The 16180-nt window shown below is 44.7% G+C and overlaps 1 protein-coding gene across 1 annotated transcript in view; it reads left to right on the top strand.

Annotated features, from left to right (window-relative positions):
• Positions 1 to 15035: 15035 nt before the first annotated feature.
• LOC123974573 (potassium voltage-gated channel subfamily D member 1-like) overlaps positions 15036 to 16180 on the top strand; it is an 8604-nt gene continuing 7459 nt past the window's right edge. Inside the window, exon 1 of the mRNA XM_046055383.1 lies at positions 15036 to 15170. Within this exon, the coding sequence (XP_045911339.1) occupies positions 15036 to 15170 (135 nt within the window). The remainder of the gene's footprint in view (positions 15171 to 16180) is intronic.

The following is a 16180-nucleotide window of genomic DNA, read 5'->3' as shown; positions in this document are numbered from 1 at the left end:
CTGCAATATCAGGAGTTTACAGCAACATGTAATTATGGATTTGATTTTTTACTTTCACCCCTGAAAAGCACATGCACAGTCACGTGCACAGTACATGCACGCACGCAACATTTATAGAGTCCTTCAATGTGCCAAGAAAGTAATTTATCTTGCTGCTGTATGATTAGGAAATCCTTGTTTCACCACAAATCCCCCTGAAACACACACATGCACACACCAGACTACCTGATGGGTGGTTACCACGGTTACATATGTGGGTTTTTTGGCAGTTTCATTAACCCTCAAGACAGATGGACTGAAACACACTCACGCAAAGATAGTGTTTGTGCATGTGTGTGAGAGTCTCTCTGCTCGTGTTGCAGCTTCAGTAGAAACTGCAGTTTAAGATTCAGATTAGATCTCTCCACCTGAGATGTTTTCATCTCAGAGCTCCCCCTGAGAGGTTTCTGAGAGAAATGAAGTCGTACAGTTCTCTCCTGACGTCACGTCATCAGTGCTTCATTAAAGCTGCTCTTACTGACTGTTTGTATCTGAGTGTGAACCACTTCCTGTAACCTGCACTTGCTCCTGATCTTCCTGTTTTAATCCAGGATGGTAACATGGGAGTTGGAGTCAGTCGGGGTTCTGGACCTTGTCCGTGAGGCTGCAGACTGTTGCTGTAGAGGTTAAAGGTGGAAATGCTGAAAACTTAAAACCAAACTGAGGTGGAAAAGCTGGTGTATGATGGAAACAGATTTAGATTTCACACAAGAGGATTTTACAAAACGGTTCCTTATGTTTTCATTGAGATCTGAACACCTTTCAATGCAGGTTTCTCACAAAGAGGAACAGCTACACCCCCTGACTCCGTCTGCCTGCTGGTGGCTGCGGGGTTGTTACCCTCCACCTGAAAACAAAGTTTTCTACTGGAGATTCTTCTGTCCTCAGTGAAAACTTTCAGAGCAGAGAGAGAGACGAGAGAAGAGCAGCAAGGAAAGAACAAAGGAAATTAAATCTCAGCTCTGAAACTCACACCTCGACCTCGCAGGTCTGAATCCATCTGTCGACCTGCGTTGCCCTCCCATCATCCCTCTGTCGCCTCCACAGCCTCTAACAAAGCTCCCAGCTCTGCCGAGTCGAACGGACGATCAGAGCTCGTTTCCTTCAGCAACAATTTCACATTAAGCTGATCTACAGTGGAGGAAATGTCAAAGGATCATTTTTAAGCTGGTAAGTGTAATATGAAGACCTCGGGGCAGAGGTCAGATAGAGACCACATGGCTGTGACTCGATGAGTGATCAGAACAGTTTCAGGAGCCAAAGTCTGTTCAGCTTCTGTTCATCACTTTTTTACGTTGTTGTAGTCATGTACGGAAGAGGAATCAACATCAGCAACCGTCAGAAGACGCAAACCTCTCAGGAATGCAGTAATAGTACCAATATAATAATGTAAAAATACGACATCGCAATTAAAAGTTCTGCATTGCAGACCTAGGTAGAAGTACAGAAGTATCATCAGGGTGTTTTATTTTAAAAATGGACTGGATTGTCTTCAATGTTTCTGTGTCTGTCTGACTTCCTACCCGGTTTGCTTCTGGGACGCTTCTGAAAATGATGATGGTGCATTTGGGGGAATGGCCAAAATCAGGTTCAGCCGAAATGAAACGGAGCTGGAACCAGATGCAACCGGGCCCAGTGGAACTTAGCAGTGAGTGTTAGCAACAGGTTCTGACTGCAGTTCAGATAACGGCCGGTGTCATTAATTATAAACTGTGGTTGCAGCATGAGTTCAGTCCAAACAAAGGTCCTGGATCAGGAAGTTTACCTGCAGTATGTTTCTATGAAAGCTGTTTAAATCCTCCATGTTTTTACATTGATCGCAGACACCTGCCAGGATTGTCTGTGTCTGTGGTGTAAAGTACAGAAACTGTGTGTGTGTCCTAGTTTCTCTGCGGGGACCTGTCCACACCTCGCCCTCTTTATTTCTTCGCTCCATCCATTCTTACCTTTCTACCATCCTTCATTATATTTTCTGTCCTTCCTCCTTCCACTCTTCCTCTTTTACTCAGCCAGTCTTCCTCCTGTGGACGTCCTCCTCATCCCTTCATCCCTTTTTCTCCATCTATCCTCCTTCCCTCTCGTCTTCCTTCCTCTTTTTTTGTAGTTAAAGAGAAACATTTTGTCCGTAAATTGTGCAGAATCACTTGATCCTGGTTCTGGTCTGTAGTGCAGCTGTACCTTTCTCTGGAGAAAATATAAAGTATTTTAATAAAAAAGTAATTGCCAAAGAAATACTAGATCAGATAATTCCCACAAAAATCAAGTCTTTATGTACCCCAATATCACAAAGCACAGTTTGTCTCAGGTGGCTTTACAGTCTGTCCAGCACACAGCACCAGTGTGTGAACTATACTATTGCTCACGCTTTAAAGAGAGGAGCGACTTCCTGCAAAGAAACATTCATATCTGCTGAATGTGAAAACACCACACATTGTTAATTCTTCTTCTTATTTTTGTTTTGCATAACAAGATACTGTCAGGCTTCGGACAGCTGCTGTGGCAGTCCAAGCCCGAAGAAGCAACCACACTTTAAAAACACGTCTAGAAAACGCAACCCGTGACTTCACACAAAAAGGAGCCTGAAGAAGCAACCGCACTTTAGAAACACATCCAGAAATGCAACCCACAACTTCACATAAAAAGAGCCCGGAGAAACAATGGCACTTAAGAAAGACGTCCAGAAATGCAACCCGCAACTTCACATAAAAAGAGCCCGAAGAAGCAACTGTACTTTAGAAACACGTCCAGAAAACGCAACCTGTGACTTCACACAAAAAGGAGCCCGAAGAAGCAACTGCACTGTAGAAACACGTCTAGAAAACGCAACCCGTGACTTCACATAAAAAGAGCCCGAAGAAGCAACCGCACCTTAAAAACACGTCTAGAAAACGCAACCCGTGACTTCACACAAAAAGGAGCCAGAAGAAGCAACCGCACGTTAAAAACACGTCTAGAAAATGCAACCTGTGACTTCACATAAAAAGAGCCCGAAGAAGCAACTGCGCTTTAGAAACACGTCCAGAAATGCAACCCGCAACTTCACACAAAAAGGAGCCCGAAGAAACAACCGCACTTTAGAAACACGTCCAGAAATGCAACCCACAATTTCACATAAAAAGAGCCCGAAGAAGCAACCACACTTTAAAAACACGTCTAGAAAACGCAACCCGTGACTTCACACAAAAAGGAGCCCGAAGAAGCAATTGCGCTTTAGAAACACGTCCAGAAATGCAACCTGCGACTTCACATAAAAAGGAGCCCGAAGAAACAACCGCACTTTAGAAACACGTCCAGAAATGCAACCCACAACTTCACATAAAAAGAGCCCGAAGAAGCAACTGCACTTTAAAAACACGTCTAGAAAACGCAACCCGTGACTTCACACAAAAAGGAGCCTGAAGAAGCAACCGCACTTTAGAAACACATCCAGAAATGCAACCCACAACTTCACATAAAAAGAGCCCGAAGAAACAATGGCACTTAAGAAACACGTCCAGAAATGCAACCAGCAACTTCACATAAAAAGAGCCCGAAGAAGCAACTGTACTTTAGAAACACGTCCAGAAATGCAACCTGCGACTTCACATAAAAAGGAGCCCGAAGAAACAACCGCACTTTAGAAACACGTCCAGAAATGCAACCCATGACTTCACACAAAAAGGAGCCCGAAGAAGCAATTGCGCTTTAGAAACACGTCCAGAAATGCAACCTGCGACTTCACATAAAAAGAGCCCTAAGAAGCAACTGCAGTTTAGAAACACGTCCAGAAATGCAACCCGCAACTTCACATAAAAAGAGCCCGAAGAAGCAACCGCACTTTAAAAACACGTCTAGAAAACGCAACCTGCGACTTCACATAAAAAGAGCCCGAAGAAGCAACTGCACTTTAGAAACATCCAGAAAATGCAACCTGCGACTTCACACAAAAAGAGCCTGAAGAAGCAGTCGCAGTTTAGAAACGTCCAGAAAATGCAACCTGCGACTTCACACAAAAAGAGCCTGAAGAAGCAGTCGCAGTTTAGAAACATGTCCAGAAAATGCAACCCGCGACTTCACACAGAAAGGAGTCAGAAGAAGCAACCGCACTTTAAAAACACGTCTAGAAATGCAACCCGCAACTTCACATAAAAAGAGCCCTAAGAAGCAACTGCACTTTAAAAACACGTCCAGAAAACGCAACCTGCGACTTCACACAAAAAGAGCCCGAAGAAGCAACTACACTTTGGAAAACGTCCAGAAATGCAACCGCGACTTCACATAAAAAGAGCCTGAAGAAGCAACTGCAGTTTAGAAACACGTCCAGAAATGCAACCCGCGACTTCACACAAAAAGAGCCCGAAGAAGCAACTGCACTTTAGAAACACGTCCAGAAAATGCAACCCGCGACTTCACACAAAAAGAGCCCGAAGAAGCAACTGCACTTTAGAAACACGTCCAGAAAATGCAACCCGCGACTTCACACAAAAAGAGCCCGAAGAAGCAACTGCACTTTAGAAACACGTCCAGAAAATGCAACCCGCGACTTCACACAAAAAGAGCCCGAAGAAGCAACTGCACTTTAGAAACACGTCCAGAAAATGCAACCCGCGACTTCACACAAAAAGAGCCCGAAGAAGCAGCCGCAGTTTAGAAACATGTCCAGAAAATGCAACCCGCGACTTCACACGAAAAGAGCCCGAAGAAGCAACTGCACTTGAGAAACACGTCCAGAAAACGCAACCGGCAATTTTACAGAAAAACAAGCCCGAAGAAGCAACTGTAGTAATACTCTGTATTATATCTGCCTCAGTCGTCCTCTTTTCTCCTTCCTTCCATCCATTTCTTTTAACTCTGTCCATGTTTTTCCTTTCCTCCCTACTCTCTCATCTTTCTCTCTCTCTTCCTCTTGCTTCTCCTCTCTGTTTATTCCTCCCTTTTCTTCTTCTCCTCCTCTCCTACCTCCCTCCCTCTCTCCTGACCCTAATTGCTGCAGCTGCTCTGTCTGAGCGAGCGAGGCTCAGATAAACAGATAAAAAAAGAGCGAGAGACAGAGTGAAGGAGGAGAGAACTTTTCCTCTCATCAATTATTTCCTCTCAGCGTCTGAGTGCATCCTCCTCCTCCTCCTCCGTTGCTCATTCACCCTTTTTCCTCCCTCTCTTCTTTCCTTTCCTCCTTGCTTGTCTACACTCATTTCTTTTTCTTCTTCTCCTCCTCTCCCGTTTCCTTCTCCTCTTTTTTCCTTCTCCTGTCATGTCTCCCATCCTTCCTTTCTTCACTTATTTACCTTTAATTTTCCTCCCGTACCTCCTCTCTTCCCCCATTTTATTCTTTCTCTCCTCCTTTCCATTTTCCTCCTCCCCTTTTCGTTCCTCCTCTCCTCTTTCATTTCTTTTTTTTTGACTAGTTTATTTTACCTCTCCTCACTTTTACAACTCCTTCCCTCTTTTTCCCTCCTTTTCTTTCTCTCTCCTCTACTTCCTCCCCTCTTCTTGTTTTTCACTACATTTTCTTTCTTTCCTCTGCTACTTTTCTCCCTTCCTTTCCTCTCTCCTCTCCTGTCGCCTCCTCTTCCTGTTCACTCCTTCTTTTGTCTTTTTTGCTTTATTTTCCCTCATTTATTCCTCTCTCCTCTTCTTCATTGGAGACTTTCTGAAACATTCAACACACATCATGTGATATTTAAACACACAGACGGATTGTTTCTGTCACGTGTGTCTGTGTGTGTGTGTGTAAGTGTGTGTGTGTCTGTGTAAGTGTGTGTTTCTGTCTGTGTGTGTGTTTGTGTCTGTGTGTGTGTGTGTGTGTCTGTGTAAGTGTGTGTTTCTGTCTGTGTGTGTGTGTGTGTGTCTGTGTAAGTGTGTGTTTCTGTCTGTGTGTGTGTTTGTGTCTGTGTGTGTGGGTGTGTGTAATGTGTGTGTCTTTGTGTGTGTGTGTAAGTGTGTTTGTGTGTGTGTGTAAGTGTGTTTGTGTGTGTGTAGGTGTGTGTGTATAAATAAACCGCAATGTGGATTATGCAAAACGAAGAAATAAAAGAGATGCCCTGAATCAATGTGAGCTTCCTCTGAGCGACAAACCAACATGAGTTAATAACAAAGAAAGGAGGAGGGGGGGGGGGGGGGGGGGGGGGGGGGGGGGGGGCAGAAAGGAGAGAGCGTGGGAGATGTAAATACAGGAGAAGATGAGTGGGCGGAAAATAGGAAGAACGAGGTGTGTAGAGAGAGAGAGACATGTCCTGAGGCCAGAATAAACGGTTGTTCGAATTAAAGGTTTAGATTGTTTCTCTAAAACTGTCCACATGTAGATTATTATTCATTACTCCATTCTGTAAATGGTGTGGATGATGGATGGACTTGGGGCAGGTGGAGGCTGGAAGTATTGGGGGGGTAATGAGACAATGGATAAGACACATGCCTTTGGTGTGGGACATCCAGGTTTGATTCCTACTGCGACACATCTGACCCATCTGACCCATCACGCTGTTTCTCTGAGCAACACACCTAACCCCTAGTTGCTCCAGAGTCGTGCGGCCAGTCGCTTTGGATAAAAGCGTCAGTTAAAAGTAAATGGAAGAAAAGATGGTTCTGCTGCATTTTTTAAATCCGTTTTTAAGTTGTTTGGAGGGTGGACGTGTCCCTCCGCCACAGCGCAGCAAACAGTAGCTTTGTGTCAGTCGGTCGCATATCGTCTCCATCTGAACGTCAGGACTCAGACTATGGATTGATTTCACGGCGTCGGCTCCACATGACACATGAGAACTGATTACATGATCCTTTAAAGACAAAGACGGACCGGGGGGGGGGTTAACTCCTCATATCCAGAAATAGAAAAGGGGAGGAGGGAAAGAAAGGAAAACAAAGTCTTGCTTTAAATACTCCAGTGCAGCTGATTGTTTCTGGATCATATAGCAGCTGCATTTTTGAGATCTCAGGAGGAAGAGGGCGGGACTCGTTTTTTCCGTCTCCACCTGGTACCTCCATCGCCACAGTCGCCAAACTAGGGTTAGATCGATATCACACTATACCGACCGTCATTATTTATATCACTCACACAACCAACTAGTTGCCAATAATGGACTCATTCATCTGATTCATGAAATATTACTGTAGATATCCTCTTAAGCATCTTTCCTGTCACTACCATCCATCCCACGTGACCCGTTAATGTGGCATTAATGTACACTTGGTTAGAGTTCAAAGGTCAGACCCGAGAGACCAGCACACGCTCAGTGTCAGCGGTGTGTGTGTGTGTTATTTTAGTAATTGTCTGAGTATTACCCAGGTAACAGCCCCTCAGTTAATGCCCCCAGGCAACGCCCCTCATGTGACACCCCTCAGGTAACGCCCTCAAGCACTTGCATACTGAGAAGACGGGGTGTTTGAGTTCTTGGGCAGCAGGACTGCTGACGTGCAGCGTGGTTGTGGTCAGGCCATTATCATCGCTCATATTTTATGCAGTTGTCGTAGTGCTCTTAGCTCCGGGCCTGTATGCTGAAATGAACAGTTTAGGGCAGAGTCATCAACGTACATGATGATGCTGCAGCTGGCAGCAGTGGGCTTACAAAGATACCTGTTTGTGTTGCCATAAACCACCAGGATCAGAGAGTCCAAAGTCACATGACTGCACCAAAACCAATGAGAGCATATTGTGTAAATGTGACAAGACAACACGCCCTGGTACCTAAAGAAAAAGACCCAAAATGATCTACGGTGTAAAAGTGTTTTCTGTAGTCGCTGGGGAGGGGACGCTTTAAGCTGCTTGGTGGATGTTGGGAACCGATTTTCAAGAAAGCGGCGCCGGGTAGAAGACGGGATGGTTAAACCTGCTTTCAGTGTCAAAGTCAGGCCGTTTGAAGAGGACTTTTGTTTCCAAACTGGTCGAGTGTAGAATATTTTTAACAGGGCGTCACGTTGATGTTTCCAGTTTTGAAAGGTTTCATCTAATCTGAGCTTTAAATAACTTCTCTGATTCTGAAAATACACTCAGAGTGACTGACTTTCATTCTCTGCCTATTTATTGTTCTGCTTTTCTTTCCTTAGCATCTTTTGTTAAATTTAGCTTCCTTTTTATTTCTTACTCGTTCTCCTTTGGTTTTATTTTTCACCCCTTTGGTTTATTTTCATTCAAATATATTTTGTTAAAGGTTCAGTCATATGTACGCCTTCTGTATGCTGACTCATCGTTTCACTTACTGCTGTGTAATTAGAAGTTTTAGACCGATAGACGGAGGACAGCGGTGTGTTTGTCACTTCTTTATTGACCCTGTTTGAAGTCCTTATTGAACTACACATGTTTCAGAGTGATGAGCACTTCAGTGCAGCTTCCAGCCTCCTCCGTGTGGACGGTGAAGCTCTTTGGTCAGTCTCTGTCTGTTAGAAACATGATTAGATATCTGAAATAAAGAGCAGCCAGAACACGAAATCAGAAGGAGACACAGGCAGGATTTCAGTTTCACCAGAGGAGGAGGAAACATGGAACAACCATCCCTCCTCCTGCAACTTTCATCATCCCTCCATCAATTAACCATGGCCTTGGATTACACTTGAGGAGGAGAGGAGAGAGGAAGAGATGGGAAAGGAGAGGACAGAAGGAGAGGATGTGGGAAAACGAGGAGAGGCGGGAGAGGGGGATGGGAGGAAAGACGAGGAGAGCAGGGAGGCTTTTAGCAGCCGGCTGAACCCAGAATAGAAGTTTTCAGAGAGGAAAAACAAACCGAGCTGATGATCAAACTCGTCCGGTCGATACCGGCGTCCTTGTGAAGAGCGTTTGGAGGCAGATGAGGAAACAGAGGAACATTGCCTTTTACTTTTCAAATAAAAAAATCTGCTGAAGCTGTAGGGGACTTTACACAAGTTCAGTCGGAATTAAAAGTTACTCCTGCAGGTCCGTCATGAAGGTGCTTCATTAGAAACTTGACCAACCAGCAGCTATATTTTATATTATCTCTCCTCAGACTAAACGCCTTAATGTAAATATTCCCAAACATGCATCGACCGATGATAGGAGCCACATTAAGAGGAGGACCAGGGTCTTTTTCTATAGATTAAATATTGCACGTGTGACAATTTTATCTCTGAATTCAAATTCAGCGTTTGTTACCTTTAAAGCTCAATTTTTTGGCCACTTGGGGGCAGCAGAGCTCCACAACATGCTGTAAACACAACGTCTGACTCATTTTCAGCGTGTAAAGTAAAGTAGTAGTAGTAACAGTAAGTTACAGTACTACTGTAGTAGTAGTACTAAAACACTGCTGATGCAGTTCTGCTTCCTCCTCCTCCTCCTCTGCTTTCTCCTCCTCTCTGATCTGAGGGATCTCCCTCCTGTTTCGTTGTCCTTCCTGCTTTCCTCTCTAAATGAATTACCATTGGCTGTCTGTCGCTCTATTAGATTATGATTGGCTGGCTCTGCTCTTGCAGGCGGGAGATAAGGATCGGTCTATGCGTTCGATTGGCTGACTCGGCACTAATGGATTCCTATCTGCTCCAATCAGGAAGCAGCAGACGGCTGTTTTCTGTTCTCTCCCGTCTGGTCTGCCTCTCGGTGCAGGATGACATAATCCTGCCCATCAAATATTTAAAGTTCTGAGGCCCAGAATAACCGGGCTGACCCGGGCCTCCTGAGAGCGCCCCCCTTTGTGAAGCATTCATTTATCACGACGGCTGCCTCCGGCTCCGGTCTCTGATCGGGTTGTGGTTTCTGTTCCACTGACTGAAGGAATCCTTAGGATCGGGTCTTGTATTGCAGTAACAGTAGCAGTACCACCGTGTAGAACTACTCTGTTACAAGTATCACTTAGAGTACAGAAAGTAAAAGTACTCATTAAGCAGAACAATCTATTGCTGGATTATAGTTCTCGACTCCTGCGTTCCTCACTTTAATGCTGCAGCTGAGTTTCACCGGGGGATCAATAAAGTTTTTCTCAGTAATAATACCAATACTTTATTTACTGATTAGATTATTTTATTCATCTGAATCCAGTACTTGCGTTAGTTGCGGATATAAAATGTAAATAAGGCGATGACACAAGAATCCATCAGCCAATCAGTCTGTAGTGTCATTCAGTCTTTCTCATCAGGCCTCTTTATTATGATGTTGATCCTCTGTTTCTCTCCTCGTCCTCCTCCTGCACCTCCTCTCTTCCTGCTTCATCCCCTCCTCCTTCTTTTTGTGTGCGTCCTTGAACTGTTGAAGTATTTTCTTCCTTTTTTTGTTTCCACCCATACTTGTTAGCAGTCTTCTTCTTCTTCTTCTTCTTCTTCTCCTCCTTCTCTGCCTGTGTTGGTGTGTTGCTGTGCTTCTTGGTGCACCTGCAGCTCTGAAACCATCGTTCCATCGAAGCATCGCTCGTTGCACCTTAATAAAACCGTAAACCTTCAATTAATAGGGAAACAAGAGAGATGAAGAAACAAGTGCTGACTCCCAACCTTTGAAGCAGTCGTAAAGTCAGAATGTGTCTGTTCCTCCATTATTTAATTTCCTTTACTCTGTAAGACTCCACAGATCCAGACCCCACAGATCCAGACTCCACAGATCCAGACCCCAAAGCTCCAGACCCCACAGATCCAGTCCTCCGAGTTAGTAACATGCATTAATGGGATGAGGTTGCATACAGAGGGAGAGAAAGTAGAGGAGAGAGGAGCTCAGTGCATCATGGGAAATCCCCCGGCAGTCTAGGCCTATAGCAGCATAACTAAGGGATGGTTCAGGACTCACCTGTCAGATTCTGGAACTCGTAACAGAACATTTAAAGAGAGAAACCCAGACAACGAGGCGGTTTCAGAGCCACGGAGTCTTTGTGGGAATTTATTAACCAGGTGGAGTCACATGCTGCTATTAGAAGAGAAAACATCAGACCAACCCCCCCCCAAAAAAGCTTTTCTCTGCAGCGTGGAGATAATAAATAATTAACGAGTGAACTGAATAAATGATGAAAATAAGAAAAGCCTCTCTAAGGTTTGTGTTGGACGTATTTACAGATATCAGCTTCGCTTACACCTCTTTCTCTTCCTTCCTCCCACGTTGGTTGTCTCTTGTCTCGCCTTCTCCTCTGTCCTCTCTCCGCCCTTCCCCTCATCCCTCCTCCTCCTCTGGCTTCGTGTCAAACTACCACTTGGTGTGTTGTCCTCCTCTCTCCTCTCCTGCTGCAGACTTGGCTCCAGCAGCTGCAGATAATGACCCCAGAGATGGGGGGGGGCATAAAGGGCAGGAGGGAGGGAGCGAGGAAGTAAAGGAGATGTTCAGAGAATAGGAAGGGACGTAATTTAAACTTTCTCCTCCCTCTAATGCTGCCATCCATTATTAACATTAGCAGCCACACACGTCTGTGCAGTCCTGTGAAGGAGCAGCTTCCGTGTGCTGACCTCTGCTGGTCCACATGATGAAGTTATCAGAGCTATAAAACAACACATGGAGTGAAAAAGTTAAAAAGCAGCTTCCAAACGTTGCTGGTGAGCACCAGCCGAGAGATTCTTCTTCTTCACAGAGGGGTAGAGCTGATTAATGTTCATGGTTTCAGGCTCTGATGTGCAGAGGATTGTAAGGATCCTGCCTTTGATTGATTTTTGTTGGAAATGTTATGTGTGTCCCAGTTAGGCTCTCAGGCTGCGTTCACTCTGCAGGCCTCAAAGCTCGATTCACATCTATTACCCAGATCTGATTTATTTGATTGACAGTTCAGATTAAAGTTTCAGACTGAAGTGTGAACACGGCCTGAAAGAACAAAACGACGTCACACTACGCTGTTGAACAGAAGTGAACATGGAGCCACAGAGGTTAGCTCCTGTTAGCTCACACATGCTAACCCTCCTGGTTTCCTCCCGGGTTCTCCTGATTTATGACAAATGTCCTTTGCATCACATTCATTACTGTTTGTGGCTCTGTCCAGCACATCTGGCCACACCTCTGTCTCTGTTGTCAGGTGGAAGAGAGGGACTCTGTGAGCAGGTGACAGCGAGGACGCCAGACAGAAACCTGTTCACACTGTTAGAAACACATCTGAGTAACATGTGAGCAGAAACATCAGATTTGGTCAGCTTTAGACACAGAAGCATAAGAAATGAGGTCCATGATGAGACGCTCCTGAGGAAGAAGAGGCCGCTGTAGCTTCATGTGAACAAACTGATGTGTGTGTCATAACATTAATTTATCATGATGTGATAAACAGCACAGAATGTTTTATGTTTGCTGTGAACACGTTGATTAAAGGCAGATTATCAAACATTTACATGTTACTTGTTGAAGAAGCCTCTGAATCTCTTTCAGTTTCTCCTCAGAGACGCTGACATGTGACACGTGATGTTTATTTCAGCCTGAGCGATGAAACACCATCCTGCTTTATGTGTGAGCAGTAAAACTCTTCAGGTCAGTGAAGAAGATCAGTCAGTCGGCTGCCTCAGTGAGTTAAATATAAACCAGGCTTCTTCACAGTGTAAAGTACATGTACCGTACCCGGCTGGGGGCTGGATCTAAAGATGCTCCATGCTTTATGTGTGTGTCTCCAGGGCATTCTGGCCAGTGATTGGTTGAACTCTCGACCTTTTTTCTTCTTCTGCCATTTGTTTTTGTGCAGACTAATGTGGCCGTACAGAAAGAGCCTCATTTAAAGAGTCACATTGATTTCTGTGGCACAAAAATCAAAGTTTATGTTGTTTTGTAGACGTGAACAAATTTTAAATGATTTTAAACACACAAACACTGCATTAAAACTAATTTACAGCTCAGGTGCATTGTGTGTAATGTTTGGCTGCAGCTCTGATAATAAACACACAGACAGGAGTAGCAGGTGTGTGTGTGTGGTAGCATTAAAAGTGCTAAAAGCTAACTGTGTGTATCATTGGAGGTGCAGCATTGTAAATGGGAACCTTGTGTGTTTGATGATTACATGATGCTGTGCAGGTGTTTCTATTATTGTGTCCACTTTATTTATTATGTTTTTTTGTAGAGAAAGTTTTCATCAGTTTTTCAACCATATTTTTGCAGTTAGACATCAGAATAATCTGTACTGGCACACGGGTCTGTACGGGTACAGTATGCTTTTACATTTCTGTCTCTCACCGTTGACTACTGGACATATTTCCAAAATAAGGTCTGATGGGACCCCAGTGGTCCCGGCCTTTCTGTGTGGAGTTTGCATGTTCTCCCTGTGTCTGCGTGGGGTCTCTCCGGGTGTGCCGGCTTCCTCCCACCGTTCAAAGACATGCGGCCTAGTTGTTACTACCAACTACCCGGCTCAGAGGCGGATCAAATCTGACCCCTCTTCCCAGCTCAGTACCTTTAATACAGCGCAGCGAGCGAGGCAGTGTGAAAGAGCCTGTAGGTTCTCTGCAGCGAACCTCCTCCAGCAGATTTAGTGGAAACATACTGAAAGTTCTGGGCCTTGATGGAGGCTAGCACTTTCCTCCTGCTCCTGCTGATCCATGTCCTGTCTTTGTCCTGGACACACTGAGATGAAACTTCTCTCACCTCCTCATCTGACTCTGGAGAAGACAGAGAACAACAGGGTGGTCCTCCAATCAATAATTATGACCTGTCTCTGATGGACTTGCTGGTGTCAGTGTAGAGCTGGTGAAGAGAGGACCTCCCTACGTTTTTACAGGCAGAGAAACAGACAAATTCTGATCCTTTAGGCCTTTAAAGGTTTCTCTGGGTCTGTCCCTGATCTGGTGTCGGGTCACAGTGGTTCTGTTGGATGTAGGTTAGGTTCTGCCGCCCGCAGGGAGCGGAGCTATTATAGGATCAATTAGGCTGACAGGGCCATACCGGAGGAGGAGAAGCTGTTCAACACTAGACAGCAATACTGCAGTAAATATAACTCTGGGAGTTTGTGATGTTCAGGGTTTCAGTTTCAGGGTGTTTGTGAGTCTCAATACAGAACTCACAAGAGTCCAGTAAGGAATCCTTTTTATCAAATCCAGATTGTTTGTAATCCATCAAATCTAATTATTTTCCTTTTCACCTTTTCAGGTTACTAATGTATTAATAACTAAACTATTTTGTCTTGTGTGAGCAGACGTTAGGTGTGTTAGAGATGACTGTGGCTGACTTTTGCTGATGTGATAGTAAAACATGAGCTGCAGGATGGGGAATCAAAACACTGCCATCAAGTTGGACACATTCTACTTCCTGTAGAGGAGAGAGCTTACTGTGAGCTCACAACAATGTGACTCGGTGTTGAACCGAGTTTTGCACGCACCTCCAAGTACTGTTTAACAACGATAAAATATTCTTTTATCAGTGGTGATAAATGATCATAAGTACATATTTGATGAAGTCGTTTAGAGTCATCAATATTTTATCACACTTAGTAGAAGTAGCATTCCTTGAGATTCAGCAGAAAGATGTGGTGAGCATGTGCACAGCAAAGTGTCCGAACCTGAAGAGGTGGATGCATTATTCTGCAGGACAGGTGTTGTAGGCTACATGCTGAGGTTTGGATCCACCTCTTTTGTCAGCACATATGAGTGTATCCTCCCGCAAGGTGCACGCAGAACTCGGCACAACAGCTGTCTCAGAAAACTGCAGCCACCTTCCTCCCTCGAGGTTTTCATGTCATGTGTCATGGTGACTTTTACTAACCAGCTTGCCTCATGTTGAGTCCAGCGTGCATCACGTTAAGCCAATGCTGCAAATTGAAACGCACATTTTATGGAGTAAGCTACGTCACTCACTCCTCTCTGCACGCAGCACTCGTTTTATATTTTTTTATTTATTGTTTATTTGTCGGGGAAAATGCAGAAGAAACACATGGTAACAGATTACAATAACTGGGGACAAATGTGTTGCATATAGGGTTTCTAGCTAAAGCTCATTTGCAACCCCTGTCCCAGGTCCTCAGGTGCTCGAGTTAAACAAGCTGCTGAAAACTTCCTGACAAACAGCGGCGGGAGATAAAACCCTAACCCCAGCCTCACAGTCTGACACTGACTATATACAAGTTAGACTATTTATGTGAACAAGAATAGAATAAATATTGACAGATTATTGTAAAGTGGTGCTTTATATAGATAACGTTGGTGGATCAATGCCTCTGTCTCTGACATGGATCAGCCTGACTCACATGGAGCTGGTTGTTACCGTCATAGACCACAAACTAACCACCAGACAGAATATCAAGCTTCAGGAGTCAGCTGACCACGACAGATCTGAACCAGCAGAGGTACCAGCACAGAACCACTCCGGGTCAAACGCCGCTACGCTGAGGACAGACTCAAACCACTAAGACAACAGCTGATGTGTTTGCAGTTTCATGTCAGTAACACCTGCGCTGGTGATTTCAGTGACTTCATGTTGTTTTTACTTGAAAGCTTCAGTTTTAAATATATATAGTACAAGACCTGTTTCCATGAATGTCATTAGTCAGCAACAAATATCCCATTAACTACAGTGAGTCTGTGTCAAGTCTCAAGTCTCTGAGCTGGAGTCCGCGTCAAGTCTCTGAGCCAGAGTCCAAGTCAAGTCTCAAGTCTCTGAGCAAGAGTCCAAGTCAAGTCTCAAGTCTTTGAGCTAGAGTGCAAGTCAAGTCTCAAGTCTTTGAGCTAGAGTCCAAGTCAAGTCTCACGTCTTTGAGCTAGAGTGCAAGTCAAGTCTCAAGTCTCTGAGCAAGAGTCCAAGTCAAGTCTCAAGTCTCTGAGCTTGAGTCCAAGTCAAGTCTCACGTCTTTGAGCTAGAGTGCAAGTCAAGTCTCAAGTCTCTGAGCTAGAGTCCAAGTCAAGTCTCAAGTCTTTGAGCTAGAGTCCAAGTCAAGTCTCAAGTCTCTGAGCAAGAGTCCAAGTCAAGTCTCAAGTCTTTGAGCTAGAGTCCAAGTCAAGTCTCAAGTCTTTGAGCTAGAGTCCAAGTCAAGTCTTTGAGCTAGAGTCCAAGTCAAGTCTTTGAGCTAGAGTCCAAGTCAAGTCTTAAGTCTCTGAGCTAGAGTCCAAGTCAAGTCTCAAGTCTCTGAGCTAGAGTCCAAGTCAAGTCTCAAGTCTCTGAGCTAGAGTCCAAGTCAAGTCTCAAGTCTTTGAGCCAGAGTCCAAGTCAAGTCTCAAGTCTCTGAGCCAGTGTCCAAGTCAAGTCTCAAGTCTCTGAGCTAGAGTCCAAGTCAAGTCTCAAGTCTTTGAGCTAGAGTCCAAGTCAAGTCTCAAGTCTCTGAGCAAGAGTCCAAGTCAAGTCTCTGAGCTAGAGTCCAAG

The sequence above is a fragment of the Micropterus dolomieu genome, linkage group LG08 (genome assembly GCF_021292245.1).
Source record: "Micropterus dolomieu isolate WLL.071019.BEF.003 ecotype Adirondacks linkage group LG08, ASM2129224v1, whole genome shotgun sequence".
NCBI classification, from domain to species: Eukaryota; Metazoa; Chordata; class Actinopteri; order Centrarchiformes; family Centrarchidae; genus Micropterus; species Micropterus dolomieu.
The sequence above is the reverse complement of the archived record's forward strand: the minus strand, read 5'-3'. Positions and strand labels throughout refer to the sequence as shown.